Source organism: Oncorhynchus tshawytscha, linkage group LG08, assembly GCF_018296145.1.
Source record: "Oncorhynchus tshawytscha isolate Ot180627B linkage group LG08, Otsh_v2.0, whole genome shotgun sequence".
NCBI lineage: Eukaryota > Metazoa > Chordata > Actinopteri > Salmoniformes > Salmonidae > Oncorhynchus > Oncorhynchus tshawytscha.
In genome coordinates this window covers 21140727-21158151 of record NC_056436.1, presented here as the reverse complement: position 1 = coordinate 21158151, position 17425 = coordinate 21140727, and the positions used below count along the sequence as shown (strand labels likewise).

Here is a 17425-nt window from a genome sequence, read left to right as displayed (position 1 = left end):
GTAGCTAGATACTATTTTAACATTGGCAGTTGACACAGCTTGCCATAATCTTTGGGTTAGCAGAACATGCAGTAGCGGCTTCTTTGGGCAGTAGATTCACACATTTTTAATGGTAGGTCACTAGTTTAAAACTTTAACACAGTTGAAAGTTCAAACTATCCAGAGAAATGTCATGGGATGGAAACATACTCTCTGCCCTCCTGCTTCTCTTCGACAATCCAGTTCAACATTTAAGTGAATACAGTAACTGTTAATTAATGTATCATGGCCTTCATATGTATGCTGCCTCATCTTTCAGTTTCCCTTGGCTACCCAGTTAACACACTAACTGACTGGCCGCTCCCTCGCCCAACCACAGTGCAGTTTACATAGCTAGACTAAATGACTGACCGCTCCCTCGCCCAACCACAGTGCAGTTTACATAGCTAGACTAACTGACTGACCGCTCCCTCACCCAACCACAGTGCAGTTTACATAGCTAGACTAACTGACCGCTCCCTCACCCAACCACAGTGCAGTTTACATAGCTAGACTGACCGCTCCCTCACCCAACCAGAGTGCAGTTTACATAACTAGACTAACTGACCGCTCCCTCACCCAACCACAGTGCAGTTTACATAGCTAGACTAAATGATTGATCGCTGGGCAGTTTACATAGCTAGACTAACTGACCGCTCCCTCACCCAAACACAGTGCAGTTTACATAGCTAGACTAACTGACTGACCGCTCCCTCACCCAACCACAGTGCAGTTTACATAGCTAGACTAACTGACCGCTCCCTCACCCAACCACAGTGCAGTTTACATAGCTAGACTAACTGACCGCTCCCTCACCCAACCACAGTGCAGTTTACATAGCTAGACTAACTGACCGCTCCCTCACCCAAACACAGTGCAGTTTACTAGCTAGACTGACTGACTGACCGCTCCCTCACCCAACCACAGTGCAGTTTACATAGCTAGACTGACTAACCACCCAACCACAGTGCAGTTTACATAGCTAGACTGACTGACTGACCGCTCCCTCACCCAAACACAGTGCAGTTTACATAGCTAGACTAACTGACCGCTCCCTCACCCAACCACAGTGCAGTTTACATAGCTAGACTGACTGACTGACCGCTCCCTCACCCCACCACAGTGCAGTTTACATAGCTAGACTAACTGACCGCTCCCTCACCCAAACACAGTGCAGTTTACATAGCTAGACTGACTGACTGACCGCTCCCTCACCCCACCACAGTGCAGTTTACATAGCTAGACTAACTGACCGCTCCCTCACCCAAACACAGTGCAGTTTACATAGCTAGACTGACTGACTGACCGCTCCTCACCCAACCACAGTGCAGTTTACATAGCTAGACTAACTGACCTCTCCCTCACCCAACCACAGTGTAGTTTACATAGCTAGACTAACTGACCGCTCCCTCACCCAACCACAGTGCAGTTTACATAGCTAGACTAACTGGCCGCTCCCTCACCCAACCACCACAGTGCAGTTTACATAGCTAGACTAACTGGCCGCTCCCTCACCCAACCACCACAGTGCAGTTTACATAGCTAGACTAATCTCTGTTCTGTGATGTGCTGTACTCATGGCTTAGACAAGACAAGGTTCTCTCTCTCTCTCTCTCTCTCTCTCGGACTGCATGCATGTGAGTAACTCCTGCATCGCTTTACTGGTTGGACTCAGTTGTGTTGGTTGGATTTTCTTTAAGATTGTTTCATTGAGAATTGTGCAGCAGTTACCTTAATTCTTCATCTTTATTTAACAGCACATACAACACCACAGTTACCTTACTTTATTGACTGATACTTTTACACAGGCATACATTTCTGAACTTAACATTATCCACTGCCTATAGGAATGACATGCATTCAATATTTTAGTCCAATGGTCTTGTATTGTGTTGAGGAGATCTGTGTGATAAAGATGTGAAGATGCTTCTAGCTGTGTGTGTCAGTATCTTCTGACAGTGGGGTGACGTGTACGTCCTTTGCTCTCTGCCTGGACACAGGCAACAAAGAGGACCCTTGTCAGACGATGCGTGCTGTGTCCAGTGATAACGGCAACCAAAACTTTGGAGACCTGATGGACGAATTTATCCAAGAGCGTCTGCGAGCGAGAGGCACCTCTGTAAGTCACCTTTCAATTTTCTTTTTCATTTCTCAGGCACACGCGTGCACACACACAATTCCTGAGTTAATAAGTGAATGTTCTCAGCTCATGCTCTCTATATTTTTAGTCCAAACATTAGAGTACTAACTTCTCCTCTCTATCTCTCTCTGTAGGGCATGACGAGGCGTGACAGTAGCCCCTGTAGTCTGGAGATCCCCAAAGACCTGCCGGAGCTCCTGGGCCGTCAGAACGTCTCACAACCCGTGGACGACCCCGGTGTGCCCTCTGAGTGGACCTCCCCCGCCAGCAGTAGCGACGTCATCAGCTCCGACAGCCAATCGGACTCGTTCAACGCCTTCCAGTACGCCAACTGCAAGTTGGAAAGTAAGTGACATCACCACAGCTGACGACACATCTCGTTAAATCAGTGACTTGTGTTGTTGAGGATATTACAGGTTATAAATCATGATTATATCAGTTAGCTCACACTTGCTTTGCATGCATATTGGTTGTGTAAAAAAAACAGGTTCTATAACTAAGTAACATAGTAGGGGAGTGGATCGGAGTGGGAGTGGGAGTGGATCGGAGTGGGCGGGAATTGTATATTGCTCTTGACATGCTGGAGGACTACTACTTGTACTGACCACTGGGTGGCACTATGCTGTTAGATTTCAGCTTTGGTCCAGATGGCTGTGGTGCGGGGTCTTTGGACCAGGATAACGCTAGCCTTGGAGGGCTGCCCCAGACTGCAGAGGAACAGGAGCTGTCCAGCCTCACCACCCTGCACATAGATTCAGAGACCAGCAGTCTGAGCCAGCACGGCCTGTCTGCAGACGCCATCACCATCACAGGTCAGAGAGAGAGAGAGAGACACACACACACACACACACACACACAGACTCAGAGACCAGCAGTCTGAGCCAGCAAGGCCTGTCTGCAGACACCATCACAGGTCAGAGTTGCAGATTCACAAATTAGAACACATCGGCTTTCAATGTCCACATCACTCATCCTTTTATACATCTTAGTGACGTTCCCACATTAAAGGACTTTGATCATCTAGGAAAGCTCATAGAAATCCATGATAAAATAAGGTTTCAATCCAATAAATTATTATTATACAATGTCTACCTAATTCATTACATCAATCTCTGTGTGCCTTCATCCAGGTTCAGAGAGTGCGTCCCCGATGCATTCCCTGGGTGGTTCCTGCTCACAGAGCCCGTCTCCAGCCACCCTGACCGCTGAACACATAGGGCTGCAGCACGAGGACCTGCAGCTGGATGAGAAACTACATCACTCTGTACTACACACTCCTGATGACCTGGGTAATACACACACACCCACACTGCTCTCTATAGTAACTGGTTTATCTAGTCACTACCCAAACTTGAACAGCCCCTCACCTATCTGTCACACAACACAAACACACTACACACTCAGCCTTATTTACATACTAACAGTGTACTCAAAAGTGTTGTCCCCCTTTTCCCTCCTCTCAGAAACCAGTGAGTTTCCTACAGAGGACTGCAGTGTGATGGCCGGTGGCTCCCTGACCGGTTGGCACGCTGACGTTGCCACGGTGATGTGGCGGAGGATGCTAGGCATTCTGGGGGATGTGAACACCATTAAGGACCCAGAGATCCACGCGCAGGTCTTTGACTATCTCTGTGAGCTGTGGCAGAACCTGGCCAAGGTGAGGAACCATACGGGAATCAGACTGTGTACTCAATACAAGAATGGAAGTTACTGGATCAATGTATGTAAGACACTCATTCACAACATTAATTTACTCTTTCTTTCTCTTTCTCTCTCCTTTCTTTCTTTTTCTCCTATCTTCTCTCTCTCACTCTCTTTTCTTTCTTCTTTCTCTCTTTCTCCTTTCCCTCTCTCACCAGATCAGAGATAATCTGGGCATCTCTCTGGACAACCAGTCATCTCCTCCTCCCCCGGTCCTCATCCCTCCCCTCCGGATCCTCACCCCCTGGCTCTTCAAAGTAAGTATTACCCCTCACTGTTCCATTACTTTATACAGTGCCTTGCGAAAGTATTCGGCCCCCTTGAACTTTTCGACCTTTTGCCACATTTCAGGCTTCAAACATAAAGATATAAAACTGTATTTTTTTTTGAAGAAACAACAACAAGTGGGACACAATCATGAAGTGGAACGACATTTATTGGATATTTCAAACTTTTTTTAACAAATCAAAAACTGAAAAATTGGGCGTGCAAAATTATTCAGCCCCTTTACTTTCAGTGCAGCAAACTCTCTCCAGAAGTTCAGTGAGGATCTCGGAATGATCCAATGTTTACCTAAATGACTAATGATGATAAATACAATCCACCTGTGTGTAATCAAGTCTCCGTATAAATGCACCTGCACTGTGATAGTCTCAGAGGTCCGTTAAAAGCGCAGAGAGCATCATGAAGAACAAGGAACACACCAGGCAGGTCCGAGATACTGTTGTGAAGAAGTTTAAAGCCGGATTTGGATACAAAAAGATTTCCCAAGCTTTAAACATCCCAAGGAGCACTGTGCAAGCGATAATATTGAAATGGAAGGAGTATCAGACCACTGCAAATCTACCAAGACCTGGCCGTCCCTCTAAACTATCAGCTCATACAAGGAGAAGACTGATCAGAGATGCAGCCAAGAGGCCCATGATCACTCTGGATAAACTGCAGAGATCTACAGCTGAGGTGGGAGACTCTGTCCATAGGACAACAATCAGTCGTATATTGCACAAATCTGGCCTTTATGGAAGAGTGGCAAGAAGAAAGCCATTTCTTAAAGATATCCACAAAAAGTGTTGTTTAAAGTTTGCCACAAGCCACCTGGGAGACACACCAAACATGTGGAAGAAGGTGCTCTGGTCAACAATGCAAAACGTTATGTTTGGCGTAAAAGCAACACAGCTCATCACCCTGAACACACCATCCCCACTGTCAAACATGGTGGTGGCAGCATCATGGTTTGGGACTGCTTTTCTTCAGCAGGGACAGGGAAGATGGTTAAAATTGATGGGAAGATGGATGGAGCCAAATACAGGACCATTCTGGAAGAAAATCTGATGGAATCTGCAAAAGACCTGAGACTGGGACGGAGATTTGTCTTCCAACAAGACAATGATCCAAAACATAAAGCAAAATCTACAATGGAATGGTTCAAAAATAAACATATCCAGGTGTTAGAATGGCCAAGTCAAAGTCCAGACCTGAATCCAATGGAGAATCTGTGGAAAGAACTGAAAACTGCTGTTCACAAATGCTCTCCATCCAACCTCACTGAGCTCGAGCTGTTTTGCAGGGAGGAATGGGAAAAGATTTCAGTCTCTCGATGTGCAAAACTGATAGAGACATACCCCAAGCGACTTACAGCTGTAATCGCAGCAAAAGGTGGCGCTACAAAGTATTAACTTAAGGGGGCTGAATAATTTTGCGCGGCCAATTTTTCAGTTTTTGATATGTTAAAAAAGTTTGAAATATCTAATAAATGTCGTTCCACTTCATGATTGTGTCCCACTTGTTGTTGATTCTTCACAAAAAAATACAGTTTTATATCTTTATGTTTGAAGCCTGAAATGTGGCAAAAGGTCGCAAAGTTCAAGGGGGCCGAATACTTTCGCAAGGCACTGTAAAATACATGTACTTTGAGGGTAACATACAGTACCAGTCAAAAGTTTGGACACAGCTACTCATTCAAGGGTTTTTCTTTATTTTTACTATTTTCTACGTTGTCGAATAATAGCGAAGGCATCGAAACTATGAAATAACACATATGGAATCATGTAGTTACCAAAAAAGTGTTAAACAAATCAAAATAGATTTTAAATTCTTCAAAGTAGCCACCCTTTGCCTTGATGACAGCTTTGCACACTTGGCATTCTTTCAACCAGCTTCATCTGGAATCCTTTTCCAACAGTCTTGAAGGAGTTCCCACATATGCTGAGCACTTGCTGGATGCTTTTCCTTCGCTCTGCATTCCAACTCATCCCAAATCATCTCAATTGGGTTGAGGTCGGGTGATTGTGGAGGCCAGGTCATCTGATGCAGCACTCCATCACTCTCCTACTTGGTCAAATAGCCCTTACACAGCCTGGAGGTGTGTTGGGTTATTGTCCTGTTGAAAAACAAATAATTGTTGGGATGGCATATCACTGCAGAATGCTGTGGTAGCCATGCTGGTTAATTGTGCCTTGAATTCTAAATAAATGGCAGACAGTGTCACCAGGAAAGCACCCCCACACCATCCCACCACCTCCATGCTTCACTGTGGGAAATACACATACAGAGATCACCCGTTCACCTACTCTGCGTCTCACAAAGACATGGCAGTTGGAACCAAAAATCTCAAATTTGGACTCATCAGAACAAAGGACAGATTTACACTGGTCTAATGTCCATTGCTCGTGTTTCTTGGCCCAAGCAAGTCTCTTCTTATTGGTGTCCTTTAGTAGTGGTTTCTTTGCAGTAATTCGACCATGAAGGCCTGATTCACGTAGTCTCCTCTGAACATTTGATGTTGAGATGTGTCTGTTATTTATTTGGGTTGTAATTTGAGGTGCAGTTAACTCTAATGAACTTATCCTCTGCAGCAGAGTTAACTCTGGGTCTTCCTTTCCTGTGGCGGTCCTCATGAGAGCCAGTTTCATCATAGTACTTGATGGTTTTTGCGACTGCACTTAGTTTTTGAAAGTTGTTGAAATTTTCCAGATTGACTGACCTTCATGTCTTAAAGTAATGATGGACTGTCGTTTCTCTTTGCTTATTTGAGCTGTTCTTGCCATAATATGGACTTGGTCTTTTACCAAATAGGGCTACCTTCTGTATATCACCCCTACCTTGTCACAACACAACTGATTGGCTCAAATGAATTAAGAAGGAAATAAATTCCACAAATTAACTTTTTTAGTAAGGCACACCTATTAATTGAAATGCATTCCAGGTGACTACCTCATGAAGGTGGTTGAGAGAATGCCAAGAGTGTGCAAAGCTGTCATCAAGGCAACGGGTGACTACTAAAAAATGTATTTTGTTTTACACTCTTTTGGTTACTACATGATTCCATATGTGTTATTTCATAGTTTTGATGTCTTCACTATTATTCTACATTTTCTAAAATAGTAAAAAAAATCAAGAAAACCCCTTGAATGAGTAGATGCGTCCAAACTTTTGACTGGTACAGTATGTACAGATACAGGAGAGCCTTATTTTTAACATTACACTGAAGTGAATAACATAACTCTTCTACCCTTGTATCTGTGACTGTGTCACGACTGCTTGTCCCCTGTACAGGCGACCATGCTGACAGAGAGGTACAAACAGGGGAAGCTACACGCCTACAAGCTCATCTGTAAGATCATGAAGAGGAGGCAGGACGTTTCGCCCAACTCAGACTTCCTCACACACTTCTACAACATCATGCACTGTGGCCTTATGCACGTCGACCAGGTGTGTGTGTTTTCGTGCGCAAGTGTGTTTCTGAGAGAGAGAAGAAGACTGAGAGAGAGTGTGTTGGCTGCAGTTATCACTACCCTCTGTTAAATACTGTTCCCTCTGTGTTTCTCAGGACATAGTGAACACCATCATTAAGCACTGTTCTCCTCGGTTCTTCTCCATCGGGCTGCCTGGAGCCACCATGCTTATCCTGGATTTTATCATCGCAGCCAGCAGAGTCACAGCCTGCTCCTCCCTCAATGTGAGAACAACACTGCTGCAATTCACTATCTCTCTGATTATGATCGTAATGCACTGGAATAGCTGTCTGTTAGGACTGACTGACTTATTGGCTGACTGATTATTGGCTGACTGACTGACTGATGTTTATTCTCATAAGTGCAGATTCACTTTACATTTTGAGGTGTTTTAATTTTCCCCTCATTTTGAATCAGAAAACTTGCTTCAATATACTGTACACCTACTTCTGGATGCACCACACAACACCTCCCCCAGTACAGTTAAATGATCTGTTTCAACACTGTAGTCTTCTGAGTTTACCCCCCTGTTTGTCTCTCTGTCAGGCCCCACGGGTGGAGGCTCAGATCCTGCTGGGTTCTCTGGTGTGTTTCCCTAACCTATACGAGGAGCTGCCTGCCCTACACCCCACCACCGCTGACGTGGTCATGACCAAGTTCAGAGACGTTAAGGTAACCGTCCTCATGTGGTGTGGTTGGTTAACTCTACATTTTCAACCTGCTTTATTCTATTGCTTCAACCTGTAGGAATCGCTCCACATTTGGGTATTGCACATTTATTGATTGCCCCTATTGCTTTTTGATTGCTTTATATATTTTTAAATACGTGGTAGTTTGTGTGATTTTATTGAACAGATGGTCAGAGAGAGGGGTGTATTGGAAAGATAGGAGGGGGACACAGTGTGTCAAGTGGCAGTGGGATTTGAGGTTATTACCCACATTCACACCGGTATTAATATACTGGAGATGGCGGCACCAACCACGAGACCAGTAGTAACTACGAGACCACTATTAACCACGAGACCACTATTAACCACGAGACCACTAGTGACCACTAGACCATTAGTAACCACTAGAACATTAGTAACCACTAGACCATTAGTAACCATTTAGACCACTGGTAACCATTAGACCACTGGTAACCATTAGACCACTAATAACCATTAGACCACTAAAAACCATTAGACCACTCGTAACTATTAGACCACTAGACCACTAGACCACTGGTAACCATTAGACCACTAGACCACTGGTAACCATTAGACCACTGGTAACCATTAGACCACTAGTAACCATTAGACCACTAGTAACCATTAGACCACTAGTAACCATTAGACCACTAGTAACCATTAGACCACTGGTAACCATTAGACCACTAAAAACCATTAGACCACTGGTAACCATTAGACCGCTGGTAACCATTAGACCACTGGTAACCATTAGACCACTGGTAACCATTAGACCACTTGACCACTGGTAACCATTAGACCACTAGTAACCATTAGACCACTAGTAACCATTAGACCACTAAAAACCATTAGACCACTAGTAACCATTAGACCACTAAAAACCATTAGAACCACTAAAAACCATTAGACCACTAAAAACCATTAGACCACTAGTAACCATTAGACCACTAAAAACCATTAGAACCACTAAAAACCATTAGACCACTAAAAACCATTAGACCACTAGTAACCATTAGACCACCCAAGCCACCTATTGTTTGATGTTGTATTAAACCCAATTGCCTTTTAATTTCTTCCCCCTGTGGTACTGAGGGAGCAGTAGTGCTAGGTTATCTAACTCTCTAGTGGGTCATCAGCTATGTCACAATAGCCCATTCACAGGATCTTGTTGTTATTGTGCCGCATGTTGTTGATTGCTGGTTAAAGAGCTAATTTCATGCATGAGAGTGTTCCATATTTGGACAGAGAATTTCACATTATGGCATTTGATAGCCTGGGTCTGGCTGTGAATGACAAAACACCGGTTGATTCAGCCAGTAGGGAGTCTGTTTTGTGTGTGTGCGCGTGCGTGCGTGTTTTAGCAGCACACCTGTTGTTCAATGGAGAATAAAACAGGCTGATGGGTGCATTAATTTCTCAATCAGTTAATTATTGATTGATTGATTGATCATTTATTGATAGACCCTGTCCTTCGTTTCAGGAACACATCATCAAACACATCCTGAGTTCAGCCATAGATGAACCTTCAGCCCCAGCCAGGTATGAAGACCAACCAACCAACCACTCCCACTAACCAACCAACCAACCATCCCCACCAATTAACCACCCACCCCACCAACCAACCACCCCCACCAACAAACCACAACCACCCATCCCCACAAACCAAACAACCGAATGGTACCCTATTCCCGACATAGTGCACTACTTCTGACCAGCGCCCTGTATAGAGAATAGGGTACCATAAGGGACACAGTTTTTGTGTCCTTGACTGGAGGAAGACATCTGCCAAGTAGCAGATTATTGTAAGAAAAATGTGGCGAGGGAATGGGGAGGAGGGTGTCACTGTATGGGCTCTGGTGACTAATATAAGCTGGTTATGCTGTAGTCTTCCCTGTGTATTGTCCCTGTTAGTCTCACTCAATATCACACTGACATTGGTTTTGTGCACACTGACATATGCATTTATGTATGTGTATTTGTGTTTATTGGTTACCAACTGTGACTCAAAATATTAAAGCTATTTATAATGGGCTAATTAATGTGTGTCATTTGTGTGTCGGTTAAATAAAAAACAGGCCAATGGAAAATTAACAGGAGTTGTGTTATGTTGTGTTTGGCCCTGTCAGGTGTGTGGCCCTGTGCAGTCTGGGTATCTGGCTGTGTGAGGAGTTGGTCCACGGCACCCAGCATCCTCAGATCAAAGAAGCCCTCAATGTCATCTGTGTCACTCTAAAGGTAACTAGCTATATATGATATAGTAATATGCCACTTCTGCTAAATGGAATATATTGCTAACAATGCCCATGCCCTGCATGCCTCACATGAGGAGCTGTCATTTACAGCCATCTACTTACTATGTTTGAGCTGCAAAATCCACGAGTCACTTAAAGCGTACTGGATTGATTGTGTTCATTTTACTCCTGTGACTCTTTCATGATCTTAATTGTGCCTGTCGTTTTTTCCTGTTAACGTTGCAACCATTTTTGTAATGACCTGTCAAACACACTCTGGAAATGGCCGAATTGGGCATCTATAACGGCGCTAAATCTTCGTCTGGGATATAACGCATCACCTTGACACTTGCATCACAAGAAAGAGAAGAAAGATAACTTTATTTTGATGGGTGTTCATTTTGGGGGTAATAGAAAAAAGTTATAATTTAATACAGTTGAAATGTTTACAAATTAGATATGCTGAAATGAAAGCAACTTCTGAAAATGAACACAGATTAATGGTGATATTATGTCTGATTAGTATGTATAGATAAGTGCACATATAATTTCTTTATTTTAACATATTGTTTTTACAAAATACCTGATAATATTACAAAATGTATGTATGACTGCATTCTAAGAAAAATTACATTTTAAAATAAATTGAATACCTGAATTCCCACCAAAATGTTATGTGCCGGTAAAATGTTTTCTGCTCTATAATTTAGTCAATATCAGATGGATTTAAAAAATTGGCAGCTTCATTAAATAGTACCCGCAAAACACCAGTCTCGCTGTCCAGTGTCTGTGTTCTTTTGCCCATCTTAATCTTTTATTTTTATTATCCAGTCTGAGATATGTCTTTTTCTTTGCAAAAAAAAAAGGCCAGCATCGCCTCTTCACTGTTGACGTTGAGACTGGTGTTTTGCGGGTACTATTTCATGGAGCTGCCAGTTGAGGACTTGTGAGGCGTCTGTTTCTCAAACTAGACACTCTAATGTACTTGTCCTCTTGCTCAGTTGTGCACCGGGGCCTCCCTATTTCTATTCAGGTTAGAGACAGATTGCGCTGTTCTGTGAAGAGAGTAGTACACCGCTTTGTACGAGATCTTCAGTTTCTTGGCAATTTCTCGCATGGAATAGCCTTAATTAGAGGTCGACCGATTAATCGGAATGGCCGATTAATTAGGGCCGATTTCAAGTTTTCATAACAATCGGAAATCTGTATTTTTGGGCGCCGATTTCCGATTATTAAAAAAAAAATAGAGAGAGATTTTTTTTTAACTAGGCAAGTCAGTTAAGAACACATTCTTATTTTCAATGACTGCCTAGGAACTGTGGGTTAACTGCCTTGTTCAGGGGCAGAACGACAGATTTTCACCTTTTCAGCTCAGGGGTTCCAATCTTGCAACCGCACAGTTAACTAGTCCAACACTCTAACCATTGCACTCCACGAGTAGCATGCCTGTTACACAAATGCAGTAGAAGCCAAGGTAAGTTGCTAGCTAGCATTAAACTTATCTTATAAAAAACAATAAATCATAATCACTAGTTATAACTACTAATCCAGTTTAGCAGGCAATATTAACCAGGTGAAATTGTGTCATTTCTCTTGCGTTCATTGCACGCAGAGTCAGGGTATATGCAACAGTTTGGGCAGCCTGGCTCATTGCGAACTAATTTGCAAGAATTGTACATAATTATGACATACATTGAAGGTTGTGCAATATAACAAGAATATTTAGACTTAGGGATGCCAACCGTTAGATAAAATACCGAACGGTTCCGTATTTCACTGAAATAATAAACTTTTTTTTTCTAAATGATAGTTTCCGGATTTGATCGTATTAATGACCAAAGGCTCGTATTTCTGTGTGTTATTATGTTATAATTAAGTCTGATTTGATAGAGCAGTCTGACTGAGCAGCAGCAGGCCCGTAATCATTCATTCAAACAGCACTTTTGTGCGTTTTGCCAGCAGCTCTTCGCAAGCACCTAGTGGTTAGAGCGTTGGACTAGTAACCGGAAGGTTGCAAGTTCAAACCCCCGAGCTGACAAGGTACAAATCTGTCGTTCTGCCACTGAACAGGCAGATAACCCACTGTTCCTAGGCCGTCATTGAAAATAAGAATTTGTTCTTAACTGACTTGCCTAGTTAAATAAAGGTAAAATAAATAAACAATTATGACTTCAAGCCTATCAGCCTAATGGCTGGTGTAACCAATGTGAAATGGCTAGCTAGTTAGCTGGGTGTGTGCTAATACTGTTTCAAATGTCACTCGCTTTTAGATTTGGAGTAGTTATTCCCCTTGCGCTGCAAGGGCCGCGGCTTTTGTGGAGCGATGGGTAACGATGGTTCTAGTGTGGCTGTTGTCGTTGTGTTCCTGGTTCGAGCCCAGGTAGGGGCGAGGAGGGGTACGGAACCTATACTTTTACACTGGCAATACTATAGTGCCTATAAGAACATCCAATAGTCAAAGGTATATGAAATACAAATGGTATAGAGGGAAATAGTCCTATAAATACTATATTAACTACAACCTAAAACCTCTTACCTTGGAATATTGAAGTCTTATGTTAAAAGTAACCACCAACTTTCATATGTTCTCATGTTCTGAGCAAGGAACTTAAACGTTAGCTTTTTTACATGGCACATATTTTACATGGCACATATTACTTTCTTCTCCAACACTTTGTTTTTGCATTATTTAAACCAAATTGAACATTTCATTATTTATTTGAGGCTAAATTGATTTTATTGATGTTTTATATTAAGTTAAAATAAGTGTTAATTCAGTATTGTTGTAATTGTCATTATTACACATTTTTAAAAATCGTCTGATTAATCGGTATCGGCTTTTTGGGTCCTCCAATAATCGGTATCGGCGTTGAATAATCATAATCGGTCGACCTCTAGCCTTAATTTCTCAGAACAAGAATAGACTGACAAGTTTCAGAAGAAACTTCTTTGTTTCTAGCCATTTTGAGCCTGTAATCGAACCCACAAATGCTGATGCTCCAGATACTGAACTAGTCTAAGGAGGCCAGTTGTATTCCTTCTTTAATCAGCACAATAGTTTTCAACTGTGTTAACATAATTGCAAAAGGGTTTTCTAATGATCAGTTAGTCTTTTAAAATGATAAATTTAGATTAGCTAACACAACGTGCCATTGGAACAAAGGAGTGATGGTTGTTGATAATGATAATTACACCTATATAGATATTCCATTTCAAATTAGCCATTTCTAGCTACAATAGTCATTTGCAACATTAACAATGTCTACACTGTATTTCTGATCAATTTGATGTTATTTAAAAAATGTGCTTTTCTTTCAAAAACAAGGACATTCCTAAGTGACCCCAAACTTTTGAACGGTAGTGTATATGTGATCCCTATGGGAATTGAAGCCACAACCCTGGTGTTATTGAGTCATCTGCCATGCACAGTGATTAGAATTTTGAAATGTGTTGCCTTGCCTTCATCATTTGCCATGGGAATTGTACTGTAGCAGTCCCTGGTTAGCAGTAGCACAGAAGCAGTATCTCCCAGTATTTAGCCCTGGTCTGTGTGTTGTTGACTGGCACAGTTACAGCAGTGTCAGTCTGCTTGGAGTGGGAGAAAGATGTTCTGCACTGAGTTGCCAGAAGAAGCTTACAGACAGTACCGGCTGGTTTGGTCTGGCCCACCACACACAACTCCAACCCAGCTAAATCTGGCCTGACTGTCAACATTTTGGCCTCTGTGTGCTCTCCATTCTGCTCAGACAGAAGGCGAAGGCTAATCCCATGAAGAATACATCCAACACCCACCTCAAGGAATTGTTATTTTTTAGTCTTCTGAAATAAGGGTGCTCGTCAACTGACCCCCCTTCCCCACCCCCTTCTTTAACACCTCTCCATATTGTTATCCAATCAAATGGGATGGCTGGTGATCCGGACCATTGTTTTGTGTGTGCCTTGGCCCTGGCCTGCTGCTCTGGAAAGCACTCTGCACTCTTCCTGAGGCAGGGTTACAGTGAGAGGAGGGAGGGAGGAGGGGGTGGTGGGTCGTCTCCCTGAGCCCCTTACACTTTTCTCAATTGCATGCGTGTTTGTGTCTCTTTGTTTTTCAGTTTCCAAATAAAACTGTCGCGCTGGTGGCCTCCGACATTCTGCACTTGCTCATAAACTATGTCGATGACCTTCAGAAATTCCCCCTCGACACTCCAAAGAAAATAGTTGAGGTAAATTGGCATGTCCATTTTAATAATGACATATGTCAACTCATCTTGGAGTTTTTCAAGAGTATCCTTTTGGAATGACAGTGACATATTAACTCTTGTTTCAGATCCTCATAGCGACTATCACTCACCTGCTTCCCACTACAGAATCCTCGCCTCATGAACTGGACAAGAGGGTATGTCAATTCTCCTCATACACAACTCTCCTAGTCACATGGAGAGTTGGTAATAATACATGATCACAACTGTTGCTTTTCTATTCACAGTATACCAGCCTGACATGTTTCTTGCAGAAGCTCAATGAAGAAAATGTTCCTCGTCATAATACAGTATTTTGTTCTCTGCTTTATTTATGAAATCAAACTGTGTTTTTGCTTTCCTGTCCCTAGTTGGTGGTGTCTCTACTGTTGTGCCTGCTGGACTGGGTGATGGCTCTGCCTCCTAAAACTTTGCTGCAGCCTGTCCAAACCCTCAGCCCTGACAAGGAGAAGCCAGACAAGTCTGTCCTCAGCTGTATCTACAAGGTATGCCCAGTAGAACCCTTGCCCATACTTGTGTAGTAGTAGTAGCTTTGTGAATAGTAGCTTTATGTAGTAGCTTTGTGAATTGATATACTTCAAGACAGTATTTGATGCCGACATATGCGTCTTTACTTTGCTTAGCATTGACCAACGCATTCAGTGGAGTGTGGAACCTGACCCATGGAGTAGCACTTATTTTGTGTTTAGTGTTCTTTCATTTCCTAATGGAGTTCAGGACTGGGGGGCCTACTTCCTAATGCATGCTACAGCTGGCACTGAGCACACCCAGACTCACTCACTCCCTCAGTTGTCAGCACTCAATCACAGCATCCTCTTTTCCCATTACCACCCTTTCTCTCTCTCTCTCCACGGAAACGCGCTGTGACGGGATCAGCAGATCATTCAATTACTTATTTCCGATAAGGATTCCACCTCTCAAGTTTCTTTCTCTCTTTCTATTTTCTCTCTCTCCTTTCTCTCTCGGTCTCTCTCTCTCTCTCATTCTTTTGCTCTCTCTCATTTTATTTCTCTCTATAGAAAACTACAGTCATGTGAAATAGTGCAGTAGTGTTCATTGATTGTTTTCTTGGTTCTCCCTCTTCTCCCCCCAGGTGCTGCATGGCTGTGTGTATGGAGCCCAGAACTTCAACAGCCCTAGGTATTTCCCTATGAACCTGTCAGACCTGACCAGTCCAGACTACGACCCCTTCCTGCTACTGGAGAGTCTGAAGGAACCAGAGCCCCTCCACTCCCCTGACTCAGAACGCTCCTCCAAACTACAGCCTGTCACTGAGGGTAAGAACATAACTCCCTCTTCTCTTCCTCTTCCTCTGTCTTAATCTCTACCTCTCCCTTACTCTGATTCCTTCTCCTATGGACTGAATGTGATGTGAATGCAGCTAGGCTCCTATGTGTCCTGTGTTAGATTCAGAGCAGCAGGGGACACCTGCAGCTTTTTTCAGCATGGGATAATGACTAATCTTTGGAGCACTTTGTGAGGCATGCTTCTTTCCTTAGCAACTAACTCCCCTTTTCCCTCCGGTCCTCGATCTATCAATTTATTTGTTCATTTCATTCCTTTTCTTTTGGGGTATCGGAGTAAAGATGGAGGGAGGGAGAGATTTAACCTGAATTTACATAGGTTTGTCTCATTGAGATAAAAAATGCTTTTGCATGAGAGAGAAATCTGTCCTCCTGTCCTGTCAATAGTCACATTCCTTTTCCCTGTAATGGCTCACTAAGGGTTTATGTAGCTCTGTGGGGCTGTAATTATGCTTATTGGAAAGAGATGGTTGGTAAAACACTGACTGTCATGGCATCAGATTGTTCTCTGTGTGGTGCCACCCAGAAATGTAAAAAGAGTCTCCATTGGAATCATTGAGGTATCTAGCGTTGTAACTGGTGTCTGGCGTTGTTGTTACTGGTGTCTGGCGTTGTTGTTACTGGTGTCTGGCGTTGTTGTTACTGGTGTCTGGCGTTGTTGTTACTGGTGTCTAGCGTTGTTGTTACTGGTGTCTGGTGTTGTTGTTACTGGTGTCTGGTGTCTGTAACTGGTGTCTGTTGTTACTGGTGTCTGGCGCTGTTGTAACTGGTGTCTGGCGCTGTTGTAACTGGTGTCTGGCGCTGTTGTAACTGGTGTCTGGCGTTGTTGTAACGGGTGTCTGGCGTTGTTGTAACAGGTGTCTGGGGTTGTTGTTATTGGTGTCTGGCGCTGTTGTTACTGGTGTCTGCCATTGTTGTTACTGGTGTCTGGCGCTGTTGTAACTGTGTCTGGCGCTGTTGTAACTGTGACTGGCGCTGTTGTTACTTGTGACTGGCGCTGGTTACTGGTGACTGGCGTTGTTGTTACTGGTTACTGGCGTTGTTGTTACTGGTGTCTGGCGTTATTGTAACTGGGGTCTGGCGCTTTTGTAACTGGTGTCTGGTGCTTTTATAATTTGTGTCTGGCGCTGTTGTAACTGGTGTCTGGCGCTGTTGTAACTGGTGTCTAGCGCTGTTGCTACTGGTGTCTGGCGTTGTTGCTACTGGTGTCTGGCGTTGTTGTAACTGGTGTCTGGCGCTTTTGTAACTGGTGTCTGGCGCTGTTGTAACTGGTGTCTGGCGCTGTTGTAACTGGTGTCTGGCGCTGTTGTAACTGGTGTCTGGCGCTGTTGTAACTGGTGTCTGGCGCTGTTTTAACTGGTGTCTGG

At 43.4% G+C, this 17425-nt stretch overlaps 1 protein-coding gene across 9 annotated transcripts in view; it reads left to right on the top strand.

Moving 5' to 3' along the window:
- Positions 1-17425, top strand: part of ralgapa1 (Ral GTPase activating protein catalytic subunit alpha 1) — a 113749-nt gene that overhangs the window by 35053 nt on the left and 61271 nt on the right. For all 9 annotated transcript variants that reach the window (XM_042325326.1, XM_042325323.1, XM_042325324.1 and 6 more), the window contains 15 exons: positions 2019-2137; positions 2293-2503; positions 2788-2970; positions 3289-3447; positions 3622-3815; positions 4018-4116; positions 7415-7570; positions 7689-7817; positions 8140-8265; positions 9763-9821; positions 10409-10517; positions 14608-14718; positions 14823-14891; positions 15105-15239; positions 15848-16031. In XM_042325326.1, coding sequence (XP_042181260.1) covers positions 2019-2137; positions 2293-2503; positions 2788-2970; positions 3289-3447; positions 3622-3815; positions 4018-4116; positions 7415-7570; positions 7689-7817; positions 8140-8265; positions 9763-9821; positions 10409-10517; positions 14608-14718; positions 14823-14891; positions 15105-15239; positions 15848-16031 — 2043 coding nt within the window. The remainder of the gene's footprint in view (positions 1-2018; positions 2138-2292; positions 2504-2787; positions 2971-3288; positions 3448-3621; positions 3816-4017; positions 4117-7414; positions 7571-7688; positions 7818-8139; positions 8266-9762; positions 9822-10408; positions 10518-14607; positions 14719-14822; positions 14892-15104; positions 15240-15847; positions 16032-17425) is intronic.